At 36.5% G+C, this 23177-nt stretch overlaps 1 protein-coding gene across 1 annotated transcript in view; it reads left to right on the top strand.

Moving 5' to 3' along the window:
- Positions 1 to 23177, top strand: part of MYO3B (myosin IIIB) — a 567258-nt gene that overhangs the window by 64003 nt on the left and 480078 nt on the right. The window contains exon 7 of the mRNA XM_074212806.1: positions 2622 to 2767. Coding sequence (XP_074068907.1) covers positions 2622 to 2767 — 146 coding nt within the window. The remainder of the gene's footprint in view (positions 1 to 2621; positions 2768 to 23177) is intronic.

Below are 23177 nucleotides of genomic sequence, written 5' to 3'. Positions count from 1 at the left end.
GACCAGATATCTCAGGCAACCTCTGTTTTAATCCTTCTCTTTCTCTAAATAACTATTTGACCTTGAACAAAATATTCCACCTCTTTGAGTTTCAAATTCTTCATCTGTCTAATGAGGGATCTCAACCACGTGAGGTCTAAGACTCCTTCCAGTTTTAATACCTGTGAATTTATAAAGTTCACTCAAAAAATGGATACAATTCAAGTCTGCATAAAACCAGAATATGAGCTCCTGTTGGGCTTAGTAATCTGTGCCCTTTCCATTTTCCATGAATAGCATCTTTGCTTTCCAAAAATCATGCTTGCCTGTATTGTAGCAAAGGACACCAGCCAAGGACTGTGCTTTTGCACCTTTCCTCAGAAGCTCTGACCCATTCAGTCAGAGTCTATTTTCAAAAGCTGGCAGGTCAATGATATTAATTGTACAGTGCATGTCTCTCGCTAGCAACAGGAACAGAAAGGATCAGAGCTCTGTGCTTTTACCAGAGCAGTGTTGTATGCCTCCAGGTACTACTTCTAACATGTGACAACATTTTCTTTTTGACCTGGAAGAACATTGCCTTGCCCCAGGTGCCCCAGGTTGTCCTCAGATTGGTGAGGGAAATGTTTTTGTTCAAACAAAAATACCCCAAGTACCTCTCCCATCCTTTTCCCCAACATATGATCTTTCACAAGGAAGCCCAAATATAAGGAGTCTTTGCAATTGTTTCTGGAAGCTTACCAGTACAGATCACTGGGCAATGATAGATGGACAGCTAAGTGGTACCATGATAGATAGAGTGCTGGTTCTGGTGTCATCCACCTGAGTTCAAATCTGGTCTCAGTCTAGCTGTGTGACTCTGAGGATGGCATTAACCCTGTTTGCCTCAGTTTCCTCAGCTGTCGAGTGAGTTGAAAAAGAAAATGGTCAACCATTTGTCAAATTTGTCAAGAAAACTCCAAATAGGGTCATGAAGAATTGGACATGATTGAAAAACAATGAACAATAACAAGTGAAGACAGAGGACTAAGAATGACAACGCTAGTGGCATTCTGCCTTTGAAACTTTTGGACCCAATTATAGCAGGGAGAGCAAGGCAGCTACTACTGAAAAGGGAAAGAATGGGGTCAGATAGACGTTGATAGGAAGAATCACCATTTCAGGAAATTGAATCTTTTATATTGATGTCATGAATCATAGAACAGAAGCAGTATGACATCATGGAGAGCATGCAGGACTTGGGTTCATATTGTCCCTCAAACACTCAATAAATTGGCTGACTAAAGTTCTTTGAGTCTCAGTTTCTTCATCTACAAAATGGAAATGATAATTAACACCTAGCTCATAGGGCTGCTGTGGGGCTCAAATAAGATAATGCATATAATAAAATGCCTTGCAAACCTTTACAGCTGCATAAATGTCAGTTATTATTTTTATTATCACAAGAAACAATATGTCAGAGAGGAAAGAATATTGTCTTCAGAATGAGAAGATCAAGGTTTTCATCTTGGCTCTGACCCTTATCAAGGGGGGATGACTTTGGAGAAGTGGTTTCCAAGTGCTTCAGTTTCCTCATCTGTTAATTGGCAATAATTTTACTTTCATTCCTTGTCTTGCATAGTTATGAGATGCAAGGAAGAATGTTATTTAAAGGATCTTTAAACTGCAGATTTTAATTACTAATGTTAGAGAGATCTCTGAGAAACATGATAAAAATTAACCATTTCAGTCCCACTTTTCACAGATGAGAGAGAGCTTCAGTCCCAGAGAGGAGACTTGATCAAGGTCACAGAGCTTATGGAAGAGCTGGCATTGATTGATCCAGGGTTCTTATCTAATAATTCAGATGACAATCATTTCTAAGATAAATTGATTTTTCATTATCAAAGCAGTAGCAGTAATATTTGGTCTGGGCCTGTTATTTCATTGATAGAAGAAAACCTTGGAGTTTGGTTTGGAAAGACTATATACTAATGTGAATTTATTTCTAGTTTTAGTGGGTTTGCTTCAGCAATGAGAGCTTAAGTGACTAGACTGTAATGATATTACTAATAATAGATATCATTTAAATAATGTTTACTATATGCTAGGCCACTTTATATGCTAAGTCCTTTATAGTTATTACCCCATTGGATCCTCACATCATTCTTGAGATATAAGTACTGCTATTATAGTCATTTTACAGATGAGGAAACCAAAGCAAACAGGGCTTAAATGATTTGCCCAGGCTGACCCAACTAGCAAGTTGGAGGCTGGGCTTGAACTCAGGTCTTCCTGACTCCAGGTTTAGCGTGTAGCATACTACTCTGTGTTCTGTATTTTGTGGAATGACAGGTATAAGGACATAAACGTAAGATGTTTTAGAAGTACTACTGTGATGCCCTTGAGACAGCCAGGTGATCAAGTTTTTATTTGTTTGTTTTTGTTTTTTAAAGTCAGGCAACATACCAAGTGGTAGAACAGTCAGTCATCTTTAAATAGAAAAGATTCACCTTCCTCTTACTTTAGGAATTCTAAGTCAGTGAAGCCAGGGCAGGAGAGAGGATGCTCTGATTGACAGAAGACCTCTTATGACATTGAAGGGGGCGTGGTCTTCTGCCCAGTGAAGGTTAATGTCTCACGTCCTGCTTTTGTCTGTTTAGGTCATTGCTTGCGAACAGCAGTACGACTACTCTTATGATGCTCGATGTGACGTCTGGTCCCTGGGGATCACGGCTATAGAGCTGGGGGATGGAGACCCACCCTTGTTTGACATGCATCCTGTGAAAACCCTCTTTAAGATTCCAAGGTACGGCACTAGATGGCTCTCTTGATTCATTAGTTTGTTGTTTTGGGGGAAAGCATCTAGTTATAAGGATGATAAATATTTCATAAACAATTTGCCACTGAATCCTAAGAAAGCTTCAGTGGAAAAAAAAATTTAAAAGAGGAAAAATAGTCTTGTAAGAGAACCCACAAGAAATAATAACACCTTGTTGAAACAATTGCTTTCAATCCTTTCTTGAGGTTTTTTTTTTTTGGATGTTGATTTTTCTCTGCTCCCCACAGAAGACTACAGATATAATTCTGGATAAAGACAATTATCTTTGTGTCTTTTATTTTTAAATCACATAATCATGCATTTCAATATTCAATTTGAATGTTATTTCAGTACATTGGAGAAAGCATGGCAAAGAATGTGTGTGTGTTTGTGTGAAGGGTAGTCCATCAGAAATGTATTTCTCAGGTATGAATTAGATGAGATGGCCTCTGAAGGGTTTCTCTAAGACTAGTATTCTGTGAACCTTTAATAGCCTTTAATAATCATGATATATCTTACCTTTATGATATTTCAATGAGAACAGCACCCATGGAGAAGTCATTTGTGGAGTGTGTTTAAATGTAAATATATTTTATACTGATTTGTACACGAACCTAGATTATATAGCAAGAAGGATATATTTTTTATTGTTTATTCCTGTTTTTTTTTTTTTTTCCCCGAATTGGGCCTGTATCCAGACAAGTCTAGGGTTTTTAGTTAGGGAAAGACCTGGGGAGAGAATAATAAAAAAAGCTGCTATCTGAGGACCCTGTCCTAGGCTGATTCCTGATTGACATATATTTATGTCTTCCATGTTTCATTTACAAAGGAAGCCTGGGGGCTGGCTGATAGCAGTTTAAAGCCTTTAACAATACAAGTGTTTGACCTTTCCTTATCTGCACAATCACATAGTTATCAAAGGCTTTCAAAATTTCTCTTGATTGCAATTTGCATTTCTGATTAGGTCTATTTATATGCAGATGAGGCTCCCTTGCCTTCTGCGTCATAATGTTATCTATGTCTCCTACTTCCACTCTACACAGATGGAAACTGCCACCACTCTCCAGAAATGCTCTGGGACTAAGTCTTTTTTCCTTGCCTTTACACAAACATAGGACTGGTTACTGCAGTTAAAGGAGCAAAAAATACTTGGGGTTTTCTAATAGAATAGCAGGTCCCTAAGATAGGTGCATGCCCCATTTTATTGAAGTAAGGTTCAGAGGCAGGAGAGGCTATATGTGTGGAGTTTTTGGTGTGGATTACCCGATATATCTTTTTGGAAGTATAGAGAGGCTAATAACTTCCCTTTGTTCCCCAGTTGAATATAAATTCCCCAAGGGCAGAGACTGTTTCCTTTTTGTCTTTATATTTTTACCACCCAGCACATGCTTAATACATAGCAATCCCTTAATAAAAGCTTCTAAATCAATCCTAATATGAATGATTCAAGACTCATTCAACAGATATTTATTAAACCCCTGCTATATGGAGTGAACTCTGTTAAAGACTCCCCTTAGACACTCCATTGTTTAAAAAATAAGCCAAATCCCTGTCTTCCTCACATTCATCACCATAGCCAGAGTGAGAAGTTAACAATTCTCTGTTCTGTAGGTTTCAAGTTTCAAAAGTAGGTTTTCTTATCAACTATCATTTGCTGGAGGTGGTATTATAAAAAATGTGTATTGAGAGTCAGCTGTGAGCATTATTGGATGGTAAACACTAACTGTATGGCCATGGGAAAGGAATTTAAGTTTTTCATGCTCTGGGTGATGTAGAGAATTATAAATGTAAAAATATATAATCAGAAACAAATTCTGCAATCTTAAATACCATTAAATCTTGTTAAACAGGTGGAGGGTTTTTGCTTTTGAGATATAAATTGATTCTGTTTCATTGTTTAACGTAAAGTTTGTATCCTGTCTCCTTATTCCCAACCCCCAAACTTCAACCTTCCACCTAGTTTCTCTCTCTCTCTCTCTCTCTCTCTCTCTGTCTGTCTGTCTACCAAGCAATCAATCCCTCTTAGCCTTTTGTTGTTTACCTTGTCATAAATCCTGACAAGTTTTTAACATCCCAGAGAGCTCAAATTCTTTCATTTTTCAGTGGGTCCCAAATTCCTATGCTTATCTGGTTATCCCAGATCCCATGGACAACACAGGCTAAGACTATAAATTACAGAACAGATGCTGAGCTACTTCGGCAGAAGGAATTAACTCACTGAAGAACTCCTCATACCACTGAAATCATAGATACCTCACTCCTAGACCCTAAGTGTACCCGGAGGGCTATGACATAAACATTTTTGTTATTTGGTCATTTTTGGTCTTCTTGCTCAAGTTTTCTTTGTCATATTCTTCTGAAGCTCATTTTACAGATGAGAAAACAGAGGCAAACAGGGTTAAGTGACTTGCTCAGTGTCACACAGCAAGTAAGTGTCTGAGGTCTGATTTGAACTCAGGTCTTCCTGACTCCAGACTCGGCACTCTGTCTACTGTACCACCTAGTTGACTATGACATCAGCATAGATAAAAGTAAATTAGGATGTGATAGATAGAAAGTAAATTAGAAGTGATTAAATACCCAGGCTAGTTATAGAGGGCTGGTCTGATGTTAGGAAGATCTGGATTTAAGATTTTTGACACATACTGGTGTCCTGGACCTGGAGTCAGGAAGACCTGAGTTCAAATCTGACCTGAGATACTTACTAGCTGTGTGACTCTGGGCTAGTCATTTAGCCCTATTTCCCTCCATTTCCTCATCTGTAAAATAAGAGTGATGATAGCACTTTACTCACAAGTTTGTTATGAGAATAAAATGAGATAATATTGGTTAAAAGTATTTCAACTATATTAATGTTAATGCTAATAATAGTGATGATGATAATAACTATATCTGAAATGTGTTTTGGAGGAGGCAGGAAATTTGATCTCACTTCTCCTGTCTAAGTTACTGTTTTATTTACAAAATCATAAATTAGAAGGGACCTAAGAAATTATCTAATTTAACTTGTGCCTAACCACAAATCTATAACATACCCAATATGCAGTCACCTGGTCTTTCTTTGAAGATCTCCAAAAGGAGGTCCTCACAAAGTTGACTATTTCTCTTTTGGATAGTTCTAATTACTTGGAATTTTTCCTTTACATCTAACAGACTATGGGTCCATTGATTTCTTAATGTATCAGTTCTGGCATCTCTTGAGCTTGGTTGAATACCATTCCCATTTTCTTAAAAGGAGTCCAGTCAACATGCACTAATTAAACAACTTCTATGTGCCAGATGCTATCCAAATTTTAGACAGATCTTATAAACTGGTAGAGCCTTATTTTTCACACATTTACAGAGCTGGTCAATGGCAGAACTGAGACTGGAAACCAATTCTCCTGTAGTATAATCTTTGACCTTTTAAAAACCTCTACTCAGTTCTAACATAGATGCTGGCCAGGTCAATCAGTCAAGTGATCAGCGGAACATCTTTTCCCTCTAGTGTTCCAGTTTCACCTCTCATTTCAACCATGGGGTGATGGGCCTAGATGTTTAAGGAAGTCAGTATTTTTGAACACCTGCTATATGAGGTGCAAACAATGTCAACTTTAGACTTTAATAAGGTCATTTTGTATTTGGGAAAACAATATAAGTAGAAACATAATAACAACAGTTCATCTCTATTCATATATCTCCCTGGACTGAAGATGTGTCTTATAGACAAGCTAATTAACCACAAACCAAAAGATTCAGTAATGGAATTTCCCTTAGCATATTTGTCTACATTGCTTTTCTTTTCTTAAAACTAGGAAAAGTATGACGTGATCATTGGGTTGAGCAAAAACTGACTTGGGTCAGGCTGGTCAGTTTTTGCTCAACCCAATGATCACGTCATACTTTTCCTAGTTTTAAGAAAAGAAAAGCAATGTAGACAAATTGGTGCTGGGGGAAATGGCTTAGTGGACTGACATATATTCTGTTTTCTAACTCAAGCCAAATTTCATTGTTTGGTCTCAGTGCTCTTGTGTTGCTCTCAGGGATGGACTCAGTTCATTATTTGCCAGTGGCCATGCTTACTCTGAAGTATGTGTCCCACCATGGGTCAGTCATTTTTCTTCCTGGCAATGGGGCTGGGGTCAGGCAGAGTAATCTGGCAGATAATATCAGCACTTGGCTCACTGATGCTTTCAAGAATGAGCAAACAAGATCTTTATTAGTTCATCTTTTAAGACTATTTGCCCCATTCCATGGAAATGTGTATATTTGAAGTTTATTTTTATGGTCCAGTAGAGAGAGATCTGCCATGAGACTTGATAGTTTTGTTCTATGGCAAAATAAAACCCTAAAAACTTCTTATATATGTGCCATTCACCCCCAATTATCTATATGAATAGATAAATCTAAATGGACAACCCTCAAACCATTTGTATTTGACTTTAGAATATATTTCCCAAGCTATTTGAATATAACCTTGTTTAATATTCTGTAAATGAGTTACAAATCCAATAATGGAGCTTGACTGTGAAGATCTGATTCGCAAAGGACTTTTGTGTAACTTCAGGAATTTATTACCTGAACCAGGTCAGATCAGGCCCACAACCAGCCTCATACCTTCCTGAATCAGGGAAAGTGGTGAAATATAATATATGGATTTCAGAGGATACTTTACTCATGTATAAAATGAAGGGGTTTGAGATGTTCTTGAAGATCTGCTCTAGTTTTTCTATTTTCTGTGAACTTTCATAGTTGAATATACAATGAGAACCCCAGATATCAAAAACAAGTAATTAAAGAGAATACTTGCTAGGGGCACTGCTAATGAACTGGAGACAAAACTGTCCTGGTTGAGGACCATCTTGCCTGTCCAGAGTTCTTGCTCTCTTTTCTCTTGAAATCTGAGTTTCTGTGTCCCTCTCTTTCTCTGTCTTTTTCCTTCCCCTCTATTCATTGTGGTTTGATGGGTCAGTAACCTCTTCACATACACATCCTATCCTTTACCATTCTGTCTGACAATTTCCCCAAATATTCCTGTAGGATTTTGGATAATATAGATGCTGCTATTTGTCCCTGGCTGCTTGCAAAGAGAAAAAGAAAGCATAACCAATGTAAGTCCAGGATCTATATAAATGGCCTGTTACACAATAATATTGCTCCTGCTAATTTTAAGTTACTAAACAGTCATATTTGGCCTTTCTCCCCTGGAGAGCCTTTTGAATTTTTACAACTTCTGGAAAATGGTCTGAATTGGACATACTTTTCATTTAAAAGAAAATGAGTCTCTCAAGACACCCTGTTCCTAGAACCAAAGGAGAGAAAAGAAAATACAATTATTTTGGTCTCTTGGCAACCAAGGCAAATCTTCCTTCTTTACAGGTCTTTGGTTTTCCTCCTCCTCTGTCTTTTGCATTTCTAAAAATAGAGTAAAATCAACTAGTGGCTGCTTTTTATAGATCCACCTATTATATAAATGAAATTAGTCTGGTATTATTAGCATTAATCTGAGTCCAGGCACTAATAATAGTTATCCAAAGTATCTCAGTAAAGTTGATTGGTTTCATTTCATTCATTCCTCACAGAGAGAAGCAACCAATGTCCCATTGGGAATCCCAAGGATCCCAATGGGAATATTTTGGTTGTAGGTGAATTTGGTTGTTTCATTTGCTCATTTGTTCATTCAATAGCTATTTATTAAGCGCTTACTGAGTAACTAGCATTATGTTGGGAGTTGTAAGAAATACAAAGATCATTAAGAGTTCATAATATAAAAATCACAATCTAGTAGACACACTATATCATATATAAATGTTAAGTAATCTTAAAATAGAATAGATTCTGGAACAATCATACTTCCATTCACTTAGACTTGTAACCTTGGAGCTATCTTTGACCTTTCTCTTTCTCTTATTTCCCATATTGGCCTTTCTACAGCCCTCTGATCTTTCCTCTTCAGTCCCACTGAAACCATCTTAGTTAGAACTCATCTCTTCTTACCTAGACTAATGGAGCAATTTTCTAAAAAGTCTTTATGCCTTTCCAGTATACCCTCATTATGGTCCATCCTCTGTATCTCTGCCTGAGGAATCTTGTCAATGCCTTTTGATCATATTACTCAAAAATCTTTAATATTTCCATATTGCCTACCAGAAGAAGTATAAACTCATTCTAGGTCCTTTACCACTTGGCTTCAATCTGCCTATCCAGCCATATCCATTTCTCTCTATCTGATGCTTGTCATTCCAGCCATATCACTCTGCCTTGACTTTCATTATGTCTTCAATTTCCCTTGCTCATGACATGCCAGAATGTCCTTCTTTTGGCCTTGGATCCTTTTTGTTGAAATCACTCCCTCTTTTTAAGGCTCAATTCAAATTTGATATCTTCTACGAAGTCTTCTCTGACCTTCCTTCTCTATGTAAAAGGGATTTTTCCCTCAAATTATTCATAGCATGTTGTCTGGACCTCTCCTTGCACATATCTCACTTTCCAATTATAGCAATCACATATATATATACATATACTTGTCTTCCTCACTATTACATTAGGAACTCCTTAAGTATAAGACTAATAGCCTCTTTTTGTGTTCCCACTATCTAGCACAATTCACTTAGTAAGTGCTTAATAATTGCTGAATTAAATTGAAAAGGAAAAGCACAGAGGTACAAAGTGTCACCTGAGATCTGAGCCAGTAGGCTTCATTTCTACCTGGGATAGATCAGGGAAGGTTTTCTGCAGAATACATACTTTGAACTTGTCTTTGAAAGATAGGTAGTGGGGAAACTAGGTGGCTCAGTAGATAGAGGATCAGCCCTGGAGTCAGGAGAACCTGAGTTCAAATCCAGCCTCAGACACTTAATAATTACCTAGCTATGTGACCTTGGACAAGTCACTTAACCCCATTGCCTTGCAAAAAAGAAAGAAAGGTAGGTGGAATCATAGAGATGTGGCAGGGATGGCAAATCACCTTATGTTTTATGATAGCATGGAAACAAACAACTTTCACTACCACAAGATGCTTGGAAAAAGAGATTGTTTAGGAGGCATCTAGGTGGCACAATGAATGGAGCACTGGCTCTGGAGTCAGCAGGACCTGAGTTAAATCCAGCCTAGATACTTAATAATTACCTAGCTGTGTGACCTTGGGCAAGTCACTTAACCCCATTGTCTTGCAACCCCTCCCCAACAAACTAGCTTGTTAGAGTTTAATACACAGATACTCATTAAAATTAAAACCTTACCTCAAATATTTTTATTCATCTTTCTTTTACTTGAAAAGATAGCTTTTAGTTAGTATTAAGAGTGGTATCAATAAGAAATTAGAGAGTGAATGAATCATTTAGACTACAATAAATACCCAAATTAAATCCAAAGAACTTATAGAAACATATTATCTGTATCCAGAGAAAGAACATATATGTAGATGTGTGTGTATGTTTGTGTGTATGTGTGTGTTTGTGTCTAATCATTGCTATCATTAAAGTGGAAGAGGGGTAAGGAAGAAAAAAGGAAAAAAGAAATTTACATGATAATTTTTTTATATACTTAAAAAGAATGGCAAGTTGAATGTAATAGATTTGCAGTTTCATCTGCAATCATCTTAAAAATTCTTTCTCATTGTGGAAATGCTTGCTTTATTTCATAAATTAAAATAAAATAAAATTTTTTAAAAAAGAAAAAGAAGCTATAGAATAGAAACCAAGACTACTCAAAGTCATATCTAAGCATGTATCATCATTTAACTTCCCCCCACATTTATTGACAGTCAAATTAAGAATGATTTGAAAATAAAAACAGGTAAATTTTAAGGATTTGGAATAACTAGATTTTTTTTCTCCAATTCAGAACATTAGAGCAGACCTATAGACTCTAGGTTAGTTTAACAAGTGCTTCTTGGAGAGGAGCATATTATCACAAGCAAAATAATTTTGAAGCCTTAAAAGTTGTTAAGGGGGGGGGGGTGGCTAGGTGGCGCAGTGGATAAAGCACCTGGAGTCAGGAGTACCTGGGTTCAAATCCAGTCTCAGTTAATAATTACCTAGCTGTGTGGCCTTGGGCAAGCCACTTAACCCCATTTGCCTTGCAAAAAACCTAGGGAAAAAAAAAGTTTGTTAAGGAAAGAAGGTAATGATTCAAGTTGAACATTTTATCCAAACCATTAATTGTGATTGCTGTACTGATGCTGAGCAAAGAAGATCCACCTGCTTTAGGAATCTGAGTATTCTTGCATTTTGCTTCCTATTTATTGCCAGTCAAAAATATTTCTTCTGGAAACCCTGGAAATCTCTGCTTTTCTCTCACCAAAGAAAGGAATGAAATGAATCAATGATATGCTTGGAAATTATCTTCTCCTAAGTGAATTCAAAGCCTCACATCTTTTGTATTCAAACTAAAGTGTTAGCTCATTACTGGAGACCAAGACTATCTAACCTTCAACATTCCCAATTGCTCTACTCCAAAGACCCTGTATACAGGAAAAACTATTAGCATAATTAGCCATATCAAAAACAAAATCAATAGAAATTATATGATTGTCTCAATATGTGCAGAAAAAGTCTTTGACAAAATCCAGCACCCATTCCTTTTAAAAACAGTAGAGAACACAGGAGTAAATGGAGCTTACCTTAAAATGATAAGTAATATTTATTTAAAACCATTGGTATATATTATCTGTAATGGGAATAAGCTAGAGGTATTCCCAGTATAATTAGGAACAAAGCAAGGATCCCCATTATCACCTCTATTATTTAATATTATATTAGAAATGTTATCTATAGCAATAGAAGAAAAAGAAATTAAAAGTATTACAATAGGCAATGAATAAACTAAACTATCACTTTTTGCAGATGATATACTCAGAAAATTATTGAGAATCAACTAAAAACTGCTTGAAAATTAGTAAATATCAACTTTAATAAAGTTGCAAGATACAAAATAAGTTCATATAAATCATCAGCATTTCTAATTATTAACAATAAATTATAGCAGCAAGAGACAGAAAGAAAAATTTCATTTAAAACAACTTTAAACACCTAAAAAAACTTTAAACAATACAAAGTTCTTAGAAGTCTACCTGTCAAGACAAACCCAAGAACTATAGGAACACAACCATAAAATATTTTTTACATAAAAAAGATCTAAATAACAGGAAAAATAATAATTGTTATTGGGTAGGATAAACCAATATAAGAAAAATAAAAATTCTACCTGAATTAATCTATTTATTCAGTGTCATACCAATCAAACTGTCAAAATTATTTTATAAAGCTATAAAAATATTAATAAAATTCATCTAGATGAACAAAAGCTTAAAGATATCAAAGGAATCAATGAAAAAATGCAAAAGAAGGTGGTTTAGCCATACCAGATCTTAAACTTCATTTTAAAGTGATAATTATCAAAATAATCTTGTACTGGCTAAGAAATAGTGGTGGATTAGTAGAATACATTAGGTACAAATTACATTATAGTAAATAACTATAATAGTTTGGGACACGATAAACCAAAGCATCTAAGTGTTTTTGACGTTATGAAAGATTTTATTTTGAATTTTACAATTTCCCCCCCAATCTTGCTTCCCTTCTCCCCCATAGAAGGCAGTCTGTTAGTCTTTACATTGTTTCCATGCTATACATTGATCTAAATTGAATGTGTTGAGAGGGAAATCATATCCTTAAGAAGAAATAGATTATGAGTTAGCAAGATTACATAATAAGATAACTTTTTTTTAATTAAAGGTACTAGTCTTTGGTCTTTGTTTGAACTCTACAATTCTTTCTCTGGATACAGATGATATTCTCCATTGCAGATACCCCCAAATTGTGCCTGATTGTTGTACTGATGGAATGAGCAAGTCCATTAAGGTTGATCATCACCCCTATGTTGCTGTTAGGGTGTATAATGTTCTTCTAGTTCTGCTTATTTTTCTTAGCATCAGTGCATACAAATCCCTCCAGGCTTCCCTGAATTCCCATCCCTCCTGGTTTCTAATAGAACAATAAATAGTGTTCAATCACATACGTATCACAGTTTGTTAAGCCATTCCCCAATTGAAGGACATTCACTTAATTTCCAATTTTTTGCCACTACAGATAGGGCTGCTATGAATATTTTTGTACAAATGATGTTTTTACCCTTTTTCAGAATCTCTTCAGGGTATAGACCCAGTATACTGGGTCAAAGGGTATGCACCTTTTTGTTGCCCTTTGGGCATAATTCCAAATTGCTCTCCAGAAAGATTGGATGAGTTCACAGCTCCACCAACAATATATTAGTGTCCCAGATTTCCTATATCCTCTCAACATTGATTGTTGTCCTTTCTGGTTATATTGGCCAGTCTGAGAGGTATGAGGCTTTTCCTTAGAGATGCTTTAATTTGCATTTCTCTAATAAGTTAATGATTTAGAGCAATTTTTCATATGACTATGGATCACTTTGATTTCCTCATCTATAAATTTCCTTTGCATATCCTTTGACCATTTGTCATTTGGGGAATGGCTTGGTTTTTTTTTTTTAATTTGACTCAGTTCTCTGTATATTTTATTTTATTTTAGATTTTTTTTTGCAAGGCAATGGGGTTAAGTAACTTGCCCAAGGCCACAAGGTAATTATTAAGTATTTGAGGTCAGATTTGAACTCAGGTACTACCTAACTCCTACTCCTGACTCTATCCACTGCATCACCTAGCCGCCCCAATTCTTTGTATATTTTAGAAATGAATCCTTTGTCAGAAATACTAATTGTAAAATTGTTTCCCAATTTATTACATTTCTTTTGATCTTGGTTAGAGTGGTTTTGTCTGTACAAAAGCTTTTTAATTTAATGTAATCAAAATTGTCTAGTTAATTTTTAATGATGTTCTCCATCTCTTCCTTGGTCATAAACTGCTTCCCTTTCCATAGATCTGACAGGTAAACTATTCTTTGATCTCCTAGTTTGCTTATAATATCGTCTTTTATGTCTAAATCCTGTATACATTTTGATCTTATCTTGATATAGAGTGTGAGATGTTGGTCTAATCCAAGTTTCTGTGATACTAACTTACAATTTTTCCAAGCAGTTTTTGTTGAAGAGAGAGTTTTTATCTCAGAAGCTGGACTCTTTGGGTGCATCTAAGTTTTTGAAACAAAAAAAAAAACTATTAGGAAAACTGGAAAACAGTCTGGCAGAAGCTAGATAAAGGGAACATCTCCTACTGTATACCCAGATCAGGTCAAAATGCGCTCATTATTTGCACATAAAGGATGATACTATAAGCAAATTAAAAGATCATGAAGTAGTTTATCTGTCAGATTTATGCAAATAGGAAGAATTTAGGACCAAAGAAGATATTGAGAGCATTAAAAAAATGTAAAACATAATTTTGATTATATAAAATTTATATTTGATTATATCAAATTATATAAAATTTTTACAAACAATACCAATACAACAAAAATTGTAAGGAAAGCAGAAAACTAAGAAAAATATTTTGCAACAAGTGTCTCTGTTAAATTTCTCATCATCTCTGATAAAAATCTCATCATTTCTCAAATACAGAGATAACTAAATCAAATTTATAAAAATACCAATCATTCACCAATTGATGAACAAGTAGTTTTCAGACAAAGAAATCAAAACTATATGTAGTTATATGAAAAAAATACTTGAAATCACTACTGATTAGAGAAATGCAAATTGAAACAACTCAAATTGTGTAATATATAAAAAAAGAAAATCTTGGATATTGGAGGGAATTTGGGAAAACTGGGACACTAATGTACAGCTGTTGGAGTTGTGAACTGATCCAACCATTCAGGAGAAGCATTTAGAACTATTCCCAAATGGCCACAATATTATGTGTATCCTTTGATCCATTCCAAAAAAGAGAAAATATTTGAACAAAAATATTTTTAGTAGCTCTTTTTGTGATGGTTAAGAACTGAAAATCAAAAGGATACCCATCAATTGAGGGATGGCTAAACAAGTTATAGTTTATGAAGGTAATGGAATATTATTGTGCCATAAGAGTGATAAGCAAAATGACTTCAGAAAAACCTGGACAAAACTTACATGAATTGATTCTGAGTGAAATGAGCAAAACAAGGAGAATGTTGTACACAGAAATTGCAATATCATTTGCTGAAGAAATGTGAGTGACTTATCTATTCCCATCAATATAATGATCCAAGACAATTCTGAAGAACTGATGAAGCATAATATCTGCTTCTAGAAAAAAGAACTGATATTGATTGAATACAGACTTAAAACATGCTATTTTTTCATTGTCATTTTTTTCTTTTATTTGATTTTTCTGTACAAAATGATCAGTATGGAAATGTTTTACATGATCACACATATTTATCCTATAATTGATTGCTTTCCATCTCAGGGAAGGGGGAGGGAAAGGACAGAATTTGGAACTCAAGACTTTAAATAAAAATGTAAAAAAAAATAATTGAGGAAAAAAGACACTCATTTTCAAGTAAAGACTACCCCTTAAAAATTGAGGGCAAATGATTACTGTTTGTATGGGTGAAATTGTGCTGTTAGTCTTATGCCCCGGTTATATTATGGGATTTAAAATTTGTGAGTAAGTCTGGGAACCCAGTCATCATATATAACAAGTTTTTAACAATTGCTTTGCAGACTTTGGGAACATGTGCCATCCTCTCTTTCAGGGTCCCCTTCTCCTTTTGCCTTGATCCCTATCAGTAAGACTCCATAGGTTTCATATGGACCATATTAGACCACTGGCACATCTATGGCACAGTTATTATTGAAACAAAGAAATGGAGAGCAAAGAGGGGAGAGAGGGGTACCATGGTTATGGTAATAAGTCTTAATATTTGTAGGATCATAAATTTAAAGGTAAAAGATATTTTAATGTTCATCTAATTCAACTTCTCATTTTACAGATGAGGAAAATAAAACCTAGGTAGGGTAAGTTTTTTGTCTGCAATTATACAGGTTATAGGTATGGGACTTGAACCTAGTCCTCATGATTCCAATTAGAGTGTCCATAATATTAGGCGATGCTTTCTTCTACTTATGCTTATTTAGAAATGAAATCCCTCACCAGAATTTTCATACAAAATAGGCACTAAAAAAAAACAAAGGAAAGCAATTCCTGAAAGATGTTTAATTTTGAATGTATTAATTTTAGTTGATGAAAAGCATCCAAAGTAGAAATGCTCTATAAGCAGCCAATGATATGGAACTGGAGTTGGGGATGAGATATCAAAATTAGAGTTAAAGATTTGGGAGTCATAAGCATAGAGGTTGTAGCTGAAAAGATGAGACAGGATTCATCCATTGCTAGGAAGAAGGAGGAAGAAAAGCAATGTCCAAGGATTAAGCTTCGAGAAATGTGTACAATAAAGCTTTCCTAATCCTAAATTTTCTAATTCACTGACTAATTCATCTCCACAAAGAAACCAATCATTTTACCCTGCTCCTCAGCAGCAAGAGATTGGGGTGGGAGAAAGAAATTTCAAGTCATCAGTGATTACCTGACAATTAGAGAATTATCAGCCAGGTGTTTTCCTTTAGGACTATGGAATATGAGGAGAAGGAATGAAACTAAACTGTCATTGAAACGATGAGCTGAGGGCTGGTTTAATAGCAAAGGATGTCTGCCTGGAGATCCATACAGATCTCTGGTTTCCTTGCTAGCACACAACAGTTAGCTCCTCGTCTCTCAGGAACCCTCCCACCTCCAGAGTGTTTCATAAAGCAGGAGGCATTAGAATAATTGGGATCTTTTAGCACTTCCTGAGTGCCCAACATTGATATGGTTCTGATGTTTCTGCAATGAAGTCATGGAACATCTTTTTAAGAGTCTCTCCTGGGGAGGCTCCTGGTTCCACTTCTAACTTCTTTTAATGTGAGCTCTTCAGTATTATTTAGTCAGTGAAGCCTCCCCTCTCTCTGCCTTGCATTTTCTCCAAGGATTGCTGGTGGGGTGAGGACTTTGACACTCCATTTCCTTGGATAGCTGGAGGCAGGAGGCAGAAGTGCCCCAGAAGGATTCTCCCATCTGAGAAACATATTTGGTAATTCTTTTTTTTTTCTCCACTAGAGTAGAGCAGCTGGGGCTATTGGTTCATGCTGAGGTGATGCTCTGTGCTTCCTGGGCTTTGGAAGAAGGGGAGGGATTCAGTGCCGCATGGTTACTGCCTAGGAATGAGTTTACAAAGCAGAATGGGATGCTAGAACTTCTAATTCAATCTCAGACTGTAAAAAGTCATCCAATTAGAAGGGAAAGATCATTCACTGTTATGAGTCATTGATTTACTGTAAAACAGATGAGTAAATACAAGGTAATCTGTGGAAAGAGAGGGTTCTAACAATGGAGATCATCTCTGGTAAAGGTGTGGTGTAAGAGAAGACACATGAAGAAGATAGGTATTTTAAGGAGGTGAGATGGCAGTGAAAGCCAAGCATTCGAGACACATTGTGCAAAGGCTTGAAGTTATGAAATAAGATGATGACCTAGGGGTATGACTAGAACATAGCAGAGAGTGAGATGGAAAAAGTTGAGGAAGGTATTAGATTTTAGAAGGATTTAAATGCCTAGCTGAGAAATTTGCATTTTATCTGAGAAGAATAGGGAGTCCCTTGTAGTTTCTTGAATAGAGGAATAACATGATCAGACCCAGGGGATGTTGGACTGGAGAGGGTTATGACTAGAAGGCTCTTATAATTTCCTAGGAAATGGTCAATGAAGGACTGTTGAAGGATAAAGAATGAGCTTTTTTGGTGATTTCTAGTACTAATGACCCATTCTTACATAGTGGCTATAAACCATATAAACTATATATTCTTTACATCAATACATAAGTTATTTGTTTTATAAGCCAATATATTCTATATTGTTATTGTTGCTGATTTTGTATTTTGGGTCTCTCAGGTCAGACTGAATTCAAATTCAGTGTTAGGCTAATAGCTTCAAATTAAAATGGAGGGCTATGAAGCACAGAACTTTTCTTTTAGGCTCCAAACCTCAGAATTCTCAGAAATCAAGTTTCCTGGTACCTTTGGTGCCCTCAGGCTTGGGATTACCTCTCTGTGTCTTCCTTTCTTCCATCTATAAGCTGAGTCAGTTGAACTCAATGGTATTTTTGGTTCCTTCAAGTTCTTTGACACAGAAGCTTCCGGCTCCCTGGGATTCAAGTTCACTAGGGTTATAAGGCTTTCCAAAGCTGATCCCTCTTTTCTCCTCTATCCATTCAACCTTATTTAGGTGTTGATTTTGTCCTGTGTGTCTACAGGATTGGATTATTTTTCCATGAAGAATGTTATCTATATAACATGTCAATTAATTGTTCACTTCAGTCATTCCTTCTAGCTTCTTCTGGGAAGAGTCTTACTACTAGCATCATAATTGTCTTAGGAAGGCTATCATTCATATTAAGGCTTCCCATTAGCAGATAGAAACTTGAATTGCAAGGCCAGTAGTCTGTGTTGAAAGAACCCTGGACTTGAGTCAGACTATTTGGATTTAAGCTCCAGCTCTGTTGCTTCCTAAGCTTGTGTAGCTCTAGGAATCAGTTTCCTCATCTGTAAAGTGAGAGGATCAGACCAGATATATATGGTCTGTTTTGTTCCTGCCTCTATCATTCTGCAACCCTTTTGGAAGCTGACTTCTCTCTACCCAAAGGACTTTGTGAAAGGGAAATTAGATGAAGGCATTAGATTTTAAAATTTTATTTATTTATATGTGTGTGTATGTCAGTCAATAAACATTTATTAAGTGCCTACTCTATGTGCCAGGTAAGTGATGGGGTTAAAAAAGAATGGCATAAGACATTCTAAACCCTCAAGGGGATCACTGCTTAATGGAAGACACAATATGAAAATATTTAGGTACAAACAATATATATATATATATATGTATATATACAGGATAACTGAGAAATAATTAACAGAGGGAAGGACTGGCATTGATGGGGATCAAGAAAGGTTTTTTTTGGTAGAGTTTGGGATTTTAGGAAACCAGGAAAGGAGGGGAAAGAATTCCAGGCAAGTGGGACAGCTGGTGAAGATGCCCAGTATTGGGGGAATCTTGTATGAGGAATAACAATGAGGCCAGTGTCTGGATTTCAGAGTATGTGGTGGTGATTAAGATATAAGAAAGAATGTAACAGTAGGAGGGGACCAGGTATGAAAGGTTTTGAATGCCAAACAAAGAGTTTAGATTTAATCCTGGAGGTAAGAATAATAACGATAATCTTATTATTTAAAAAAATCCCTGCAGTTTATTGAATGGGATGAGTATGTGTGTGTTGTGATATGACCAGACTTGTGCTTTAGGAAGATTAATGTGACAGCCGAGTGGAGGATGGACCGGAGTGGCGAGATAATTGTGGCAGAGAGGTCAATGAGCAGACTATTGCAATAATCTATGCGTGAGATGATGAGGGTCTGCATAAGATTGGTGACTTTGCCAGAAATAGAAGGAGAAATATATGAGATATTATAAAATTAAAACTGACAGGACTTAGCAATAGATTGGACAGGGATGGGGGAATTAGGATTTAGGTTATTAGCCTGGGTGACTGGGGGAAGGTGATGTCTTCAAGTATGGGAGCAAGGGAGGGTTGAGTGGTAAGAAAATGAGGTTAGTTTGGACTGTGTTGAGTTTAAGATATCTATGAGATACCTAGTTAGAAATGTCTAGGACAGCTAGGTGGCGCAATGGATAGTCAGGAGCATAAAAGTTTGAATTCAGCCTTAGACACTTGATGCTAGGTGTTTGACCTTGGGCAAGTCACTTAACCCTGGATTGCCTTGCATCCAGGGCTATCTCCAGTCATCCTGATTCATATCTGTCTATTGGACCCAGATGGCTCTAGAGGAAAAAGTGAAGCTAGTGACTTAGCACAGTTTCTCCTCACTCAAATTTAATTCATGTGCTTGTCCATGGCATCATCTCACTGATAATGAAGCACAAACAATAAAGTTAGAGATCTCTAGTAGACAGTTGGAGATGTGAGTCTGAAGGATAGGAGGGAGGTTAACACTAAATAGAGGTTTAGAGATCATCAGATGATCATTGAACTTATAGGGGCTGATGAAATCAGCAAGGGAAATAAAAGTAAAGATAAGAGGAATGAGGACAGGGCGGCGGGGTGGTGGGCATTCCTTGAAGATTCAGACAGGTAGGAGAAGAACTAGGCTCGAGGAAGTAGTGTAAGGGAAACCTAGAGAAAAGAGATCATCAAGAGGAAGAGGATGAACTGCAATATCAAAAGCTACAAGCAGAATAAGGATTGGAAAAAAAAGTTATTAGATTTTCCAGTTAAAGAGAGTGTGTGTGTGTGTGTGTGTGTGTGTGTGTGTGTGTGTGTGTGTCCTGTTTGGCATGACCCTGTGATTTAATAAATGTAGGTAATTCCTGGTGAGAAAATTTCTGGTACTAAAGCAGATCAGCAAATAGATTTAGAGTTGCCCGGGGTCCTAAAATATAAGGTCAAAACGCCAATATGAAGGCTAAATCTAAGTGTTTTAGATTCTCTATCATCTATTAGCTATTTTCAAAGAATAACAGTAAACAGCATTTAAGTGTTCTAAGATTTACACAGCTATTGCATTTGCTGTTGGATTCTCACAACAATCCAGTAAATAAATATGACTGTTATTTCAATTTTAATCAAACATTTATTAAGTGTCTGTGCACAGTGCTAATCATAGGAGATAAAAAAATCTGTTCTTATAGAACTTAACATCTAATGGGGAAACAAAATATACAAAGTAATTTACATATATATCTAAAATATGTATATACATATATAGAGGAAAGACTCTAGAATTAAGAGAGGCTGGGAAGACTTCCAGTAAAAGATATTTTGGTTGGGTTTAAAGGAAGACAGGAAAATCATTGGTCAGAGAACAGTCAGAGAAAATCCCTGAAGTTCAAAGTTGGAGTATTTTGTTTGTGGAACAGGTAGGAGGCCAGTGTCACTGGATTAAAGGGTATGTTTGGGGGAATAAAGTATAAGAAGACTGGAAAGATAGGTAGGAGCTTGGTTATAAAGAGCTTTGAATATATAAAAAATTCCTATTTGATTCTGGAGGAGATAGTGAGACACTGGCATTTTATTGAGTGACATGATTGAACCTATGAAAATCATTTTAGTGATTGAGGAAGATGGATTGAAGGGTGAATTCACATTGGCAGAAAATCAAGTTGAGTAAAGTTACGTGACTTTTGCCTTGTCACTTAACTAGTAACATTTGGAGGTGGACTTTTAACTTAACTCTAAGCCCAATATTCCCCCTATTACAACATGCTACTGCTGTTTTTTAAGGCTGCTCTCATCCTGTGGGCAGAGCTAAATTGGATGTTCTCTTTGTAGTGCCTTTGGCTGTATATTCTGAGTAATTTATTTGCTAAGTGGTATAATCATCACCTGCTTCCCTGCCCCCACAGGCCTCTTACCCTGGCAGCTGGGCCCACTTAGCCAGCATCTATAGCCTGTCCTAGACAATAGAGCTAATTCTGTCCCTTGGCAGGAGGGTATCCTGAGGAGTTCAATCAGCATTGAGTTGGCTTTACTATCCTTCCTTGCACTCAATTCCCTTGTGACTAATACATGGCTTAATTTCCACATCCCTGCCTTGTTCTACCTTTCTTCTGTAACTAGGTCCTACCCCATATATTTCAGTTTACCAGTAGAGGAGATTCTGCCTCATTCTCCATTTTCTTTGTAAATTTCTTTCATTTTTCTTTTGACTAAGACTGACTTATTCTCAATTTCCTCAGTTTCTTAGGATGAGTTCCTTTGCCTGTTCTCAGGATCTCCTAATGACTGGATTCCTGTCTTGTCCCACAATCTATTCAGTGACTGAATTTCTCTAGTCTCCCTGGGACCAAGTCCTCAATATTTTCTGCCAGATTTCACCAATGCACCTACCAGCTCACCTGGATATCTGTTAATTGTCTTCCATACTCTTACTTGGATAGCCTAAATCCAAGATTTGATTTGAATTTTCTTCTATAGGACTCGTCTTGGATGTCTTTGTACTGATCTTCTAATGCAGAGACATAGTCTGTCCCTAGAATAATCAAATCCTGTGTATGCTCTCATGTTCTGATCTTTCTTTAAGTATCCCTGAACATCTGCCTTGATAGGGGACTTACTCTTCTGGGTCTGGCCTGTTGTTTCAGTGACCAAACTTTTCATCTTACAAGCTTTGCTTCATACTTCAAAGGATCCACAGTTTCAACAGTGTCCATGTGAATTCTTTCCATTTCCTCATCTTCTGGATGCCTGTCAGAGAAGTGTTTAGGGATTGTTGGGGGTGGAGGGAGATGGCTGTGTAAGTCATTCACAGTTCTCTCTGGAACAGTCCTTGATTGACATTTGGGAAACCAAGAGGCAGATAGATGCTATACAACTGAGTACCACCAGCAGCCTTCCAAATAGCAATAACTCACATTCAGACAGCTTTTTAAAGTTTTTCTAAATGTTTTTCTTACAACAAGTTGATATGGTAGGTAATATATTATTATCCTTATTTGACATATGAAAAGAGTAAAGCTCAAAGGGTTAAATAATTTATCGCGAGTCATGACCCTACTAAATCAAAAAGCTGTGGGCAGCTGCTGAGTGGTTCAGAGGCTAAAGCTGTGGTCCTACAGTCAATAAAAACCTGAGTTCACATCCACTTTTACACACTTACTAGCTTTGTGACCCTGGGCAAGTCACAAAGCCTCTGCCTGCCTCAGTTTCCTCATCTGTAAAAGGAAAATAGTAATAGCACCTACCTTCCAGGTTTGTTGTGAGGATAAAATAAGATATTTTATAGATACTAGTTAAGTACCAGATTTGTGATTTGAATCAAACCTAACTCCTAGTTTGTTACCTGTCCTTCTGTATCATACTACCATTATTAGCATCTGAAAAAAAAGTGTGCAAGTAGCTCATGTAACATGAATGATTGGATTCATCCCAATTTGTTCATGTCCCTATTTTCTTGATTTCCATACAGATCACAGACTTGATAAGGATTCTGGAACTGATTAGATAATTAAAATGGAATCTACATTTGCCATATTTTCTCAGGTTCATATTCATGGAGAGGAAAGGAGTGGGTTGGGAACTCAGCATTACTCTTGAGTCCAGGAATTTGGCATTGGCTTTGGAGTTATCATTATCTGTATCCATCTGGCTCAGCTTCCCTCCCCACTACTACCATTAGAACAACAAGGACAAGTGAGTTGGGATCCATTGGTCTTTGAAAAAGTTCATATCTGGCTTGTAAGTGCCCTCTTCCTTCCCCTTTACTTCCCCATTCTCTAATGACTTTCACATGTTGGCACTAATGGAATTGTTGAAAATAAAAAGAGTAGAAAAAATTCTAGCTCTAGCCAAATATGCATATCAACAAGGAATTATTAGCTGGCTCATAAATGAGAATGGTTTCTTAGAGTAAG

This window comes from Macrotis lagotis, chromosome 1 (genome assembly GCF_037893015.1).
Source record: "Macrotis lagotis isolate mMagLag1 chromosome 1, bilby.v1.9.chrom.fasta, whole genome shotgun sequence".
In the NCBI taxonomy this organism is placed as follows: Eukaryota; Metazoa; Chordata; class Mammalia; order Peramelemorphia; family Peramelidae; genus Macrotis; species Macrotis lagotis.
This window is presented reverse-complemented; position numbering and strand designations above follow the sequence as displayed.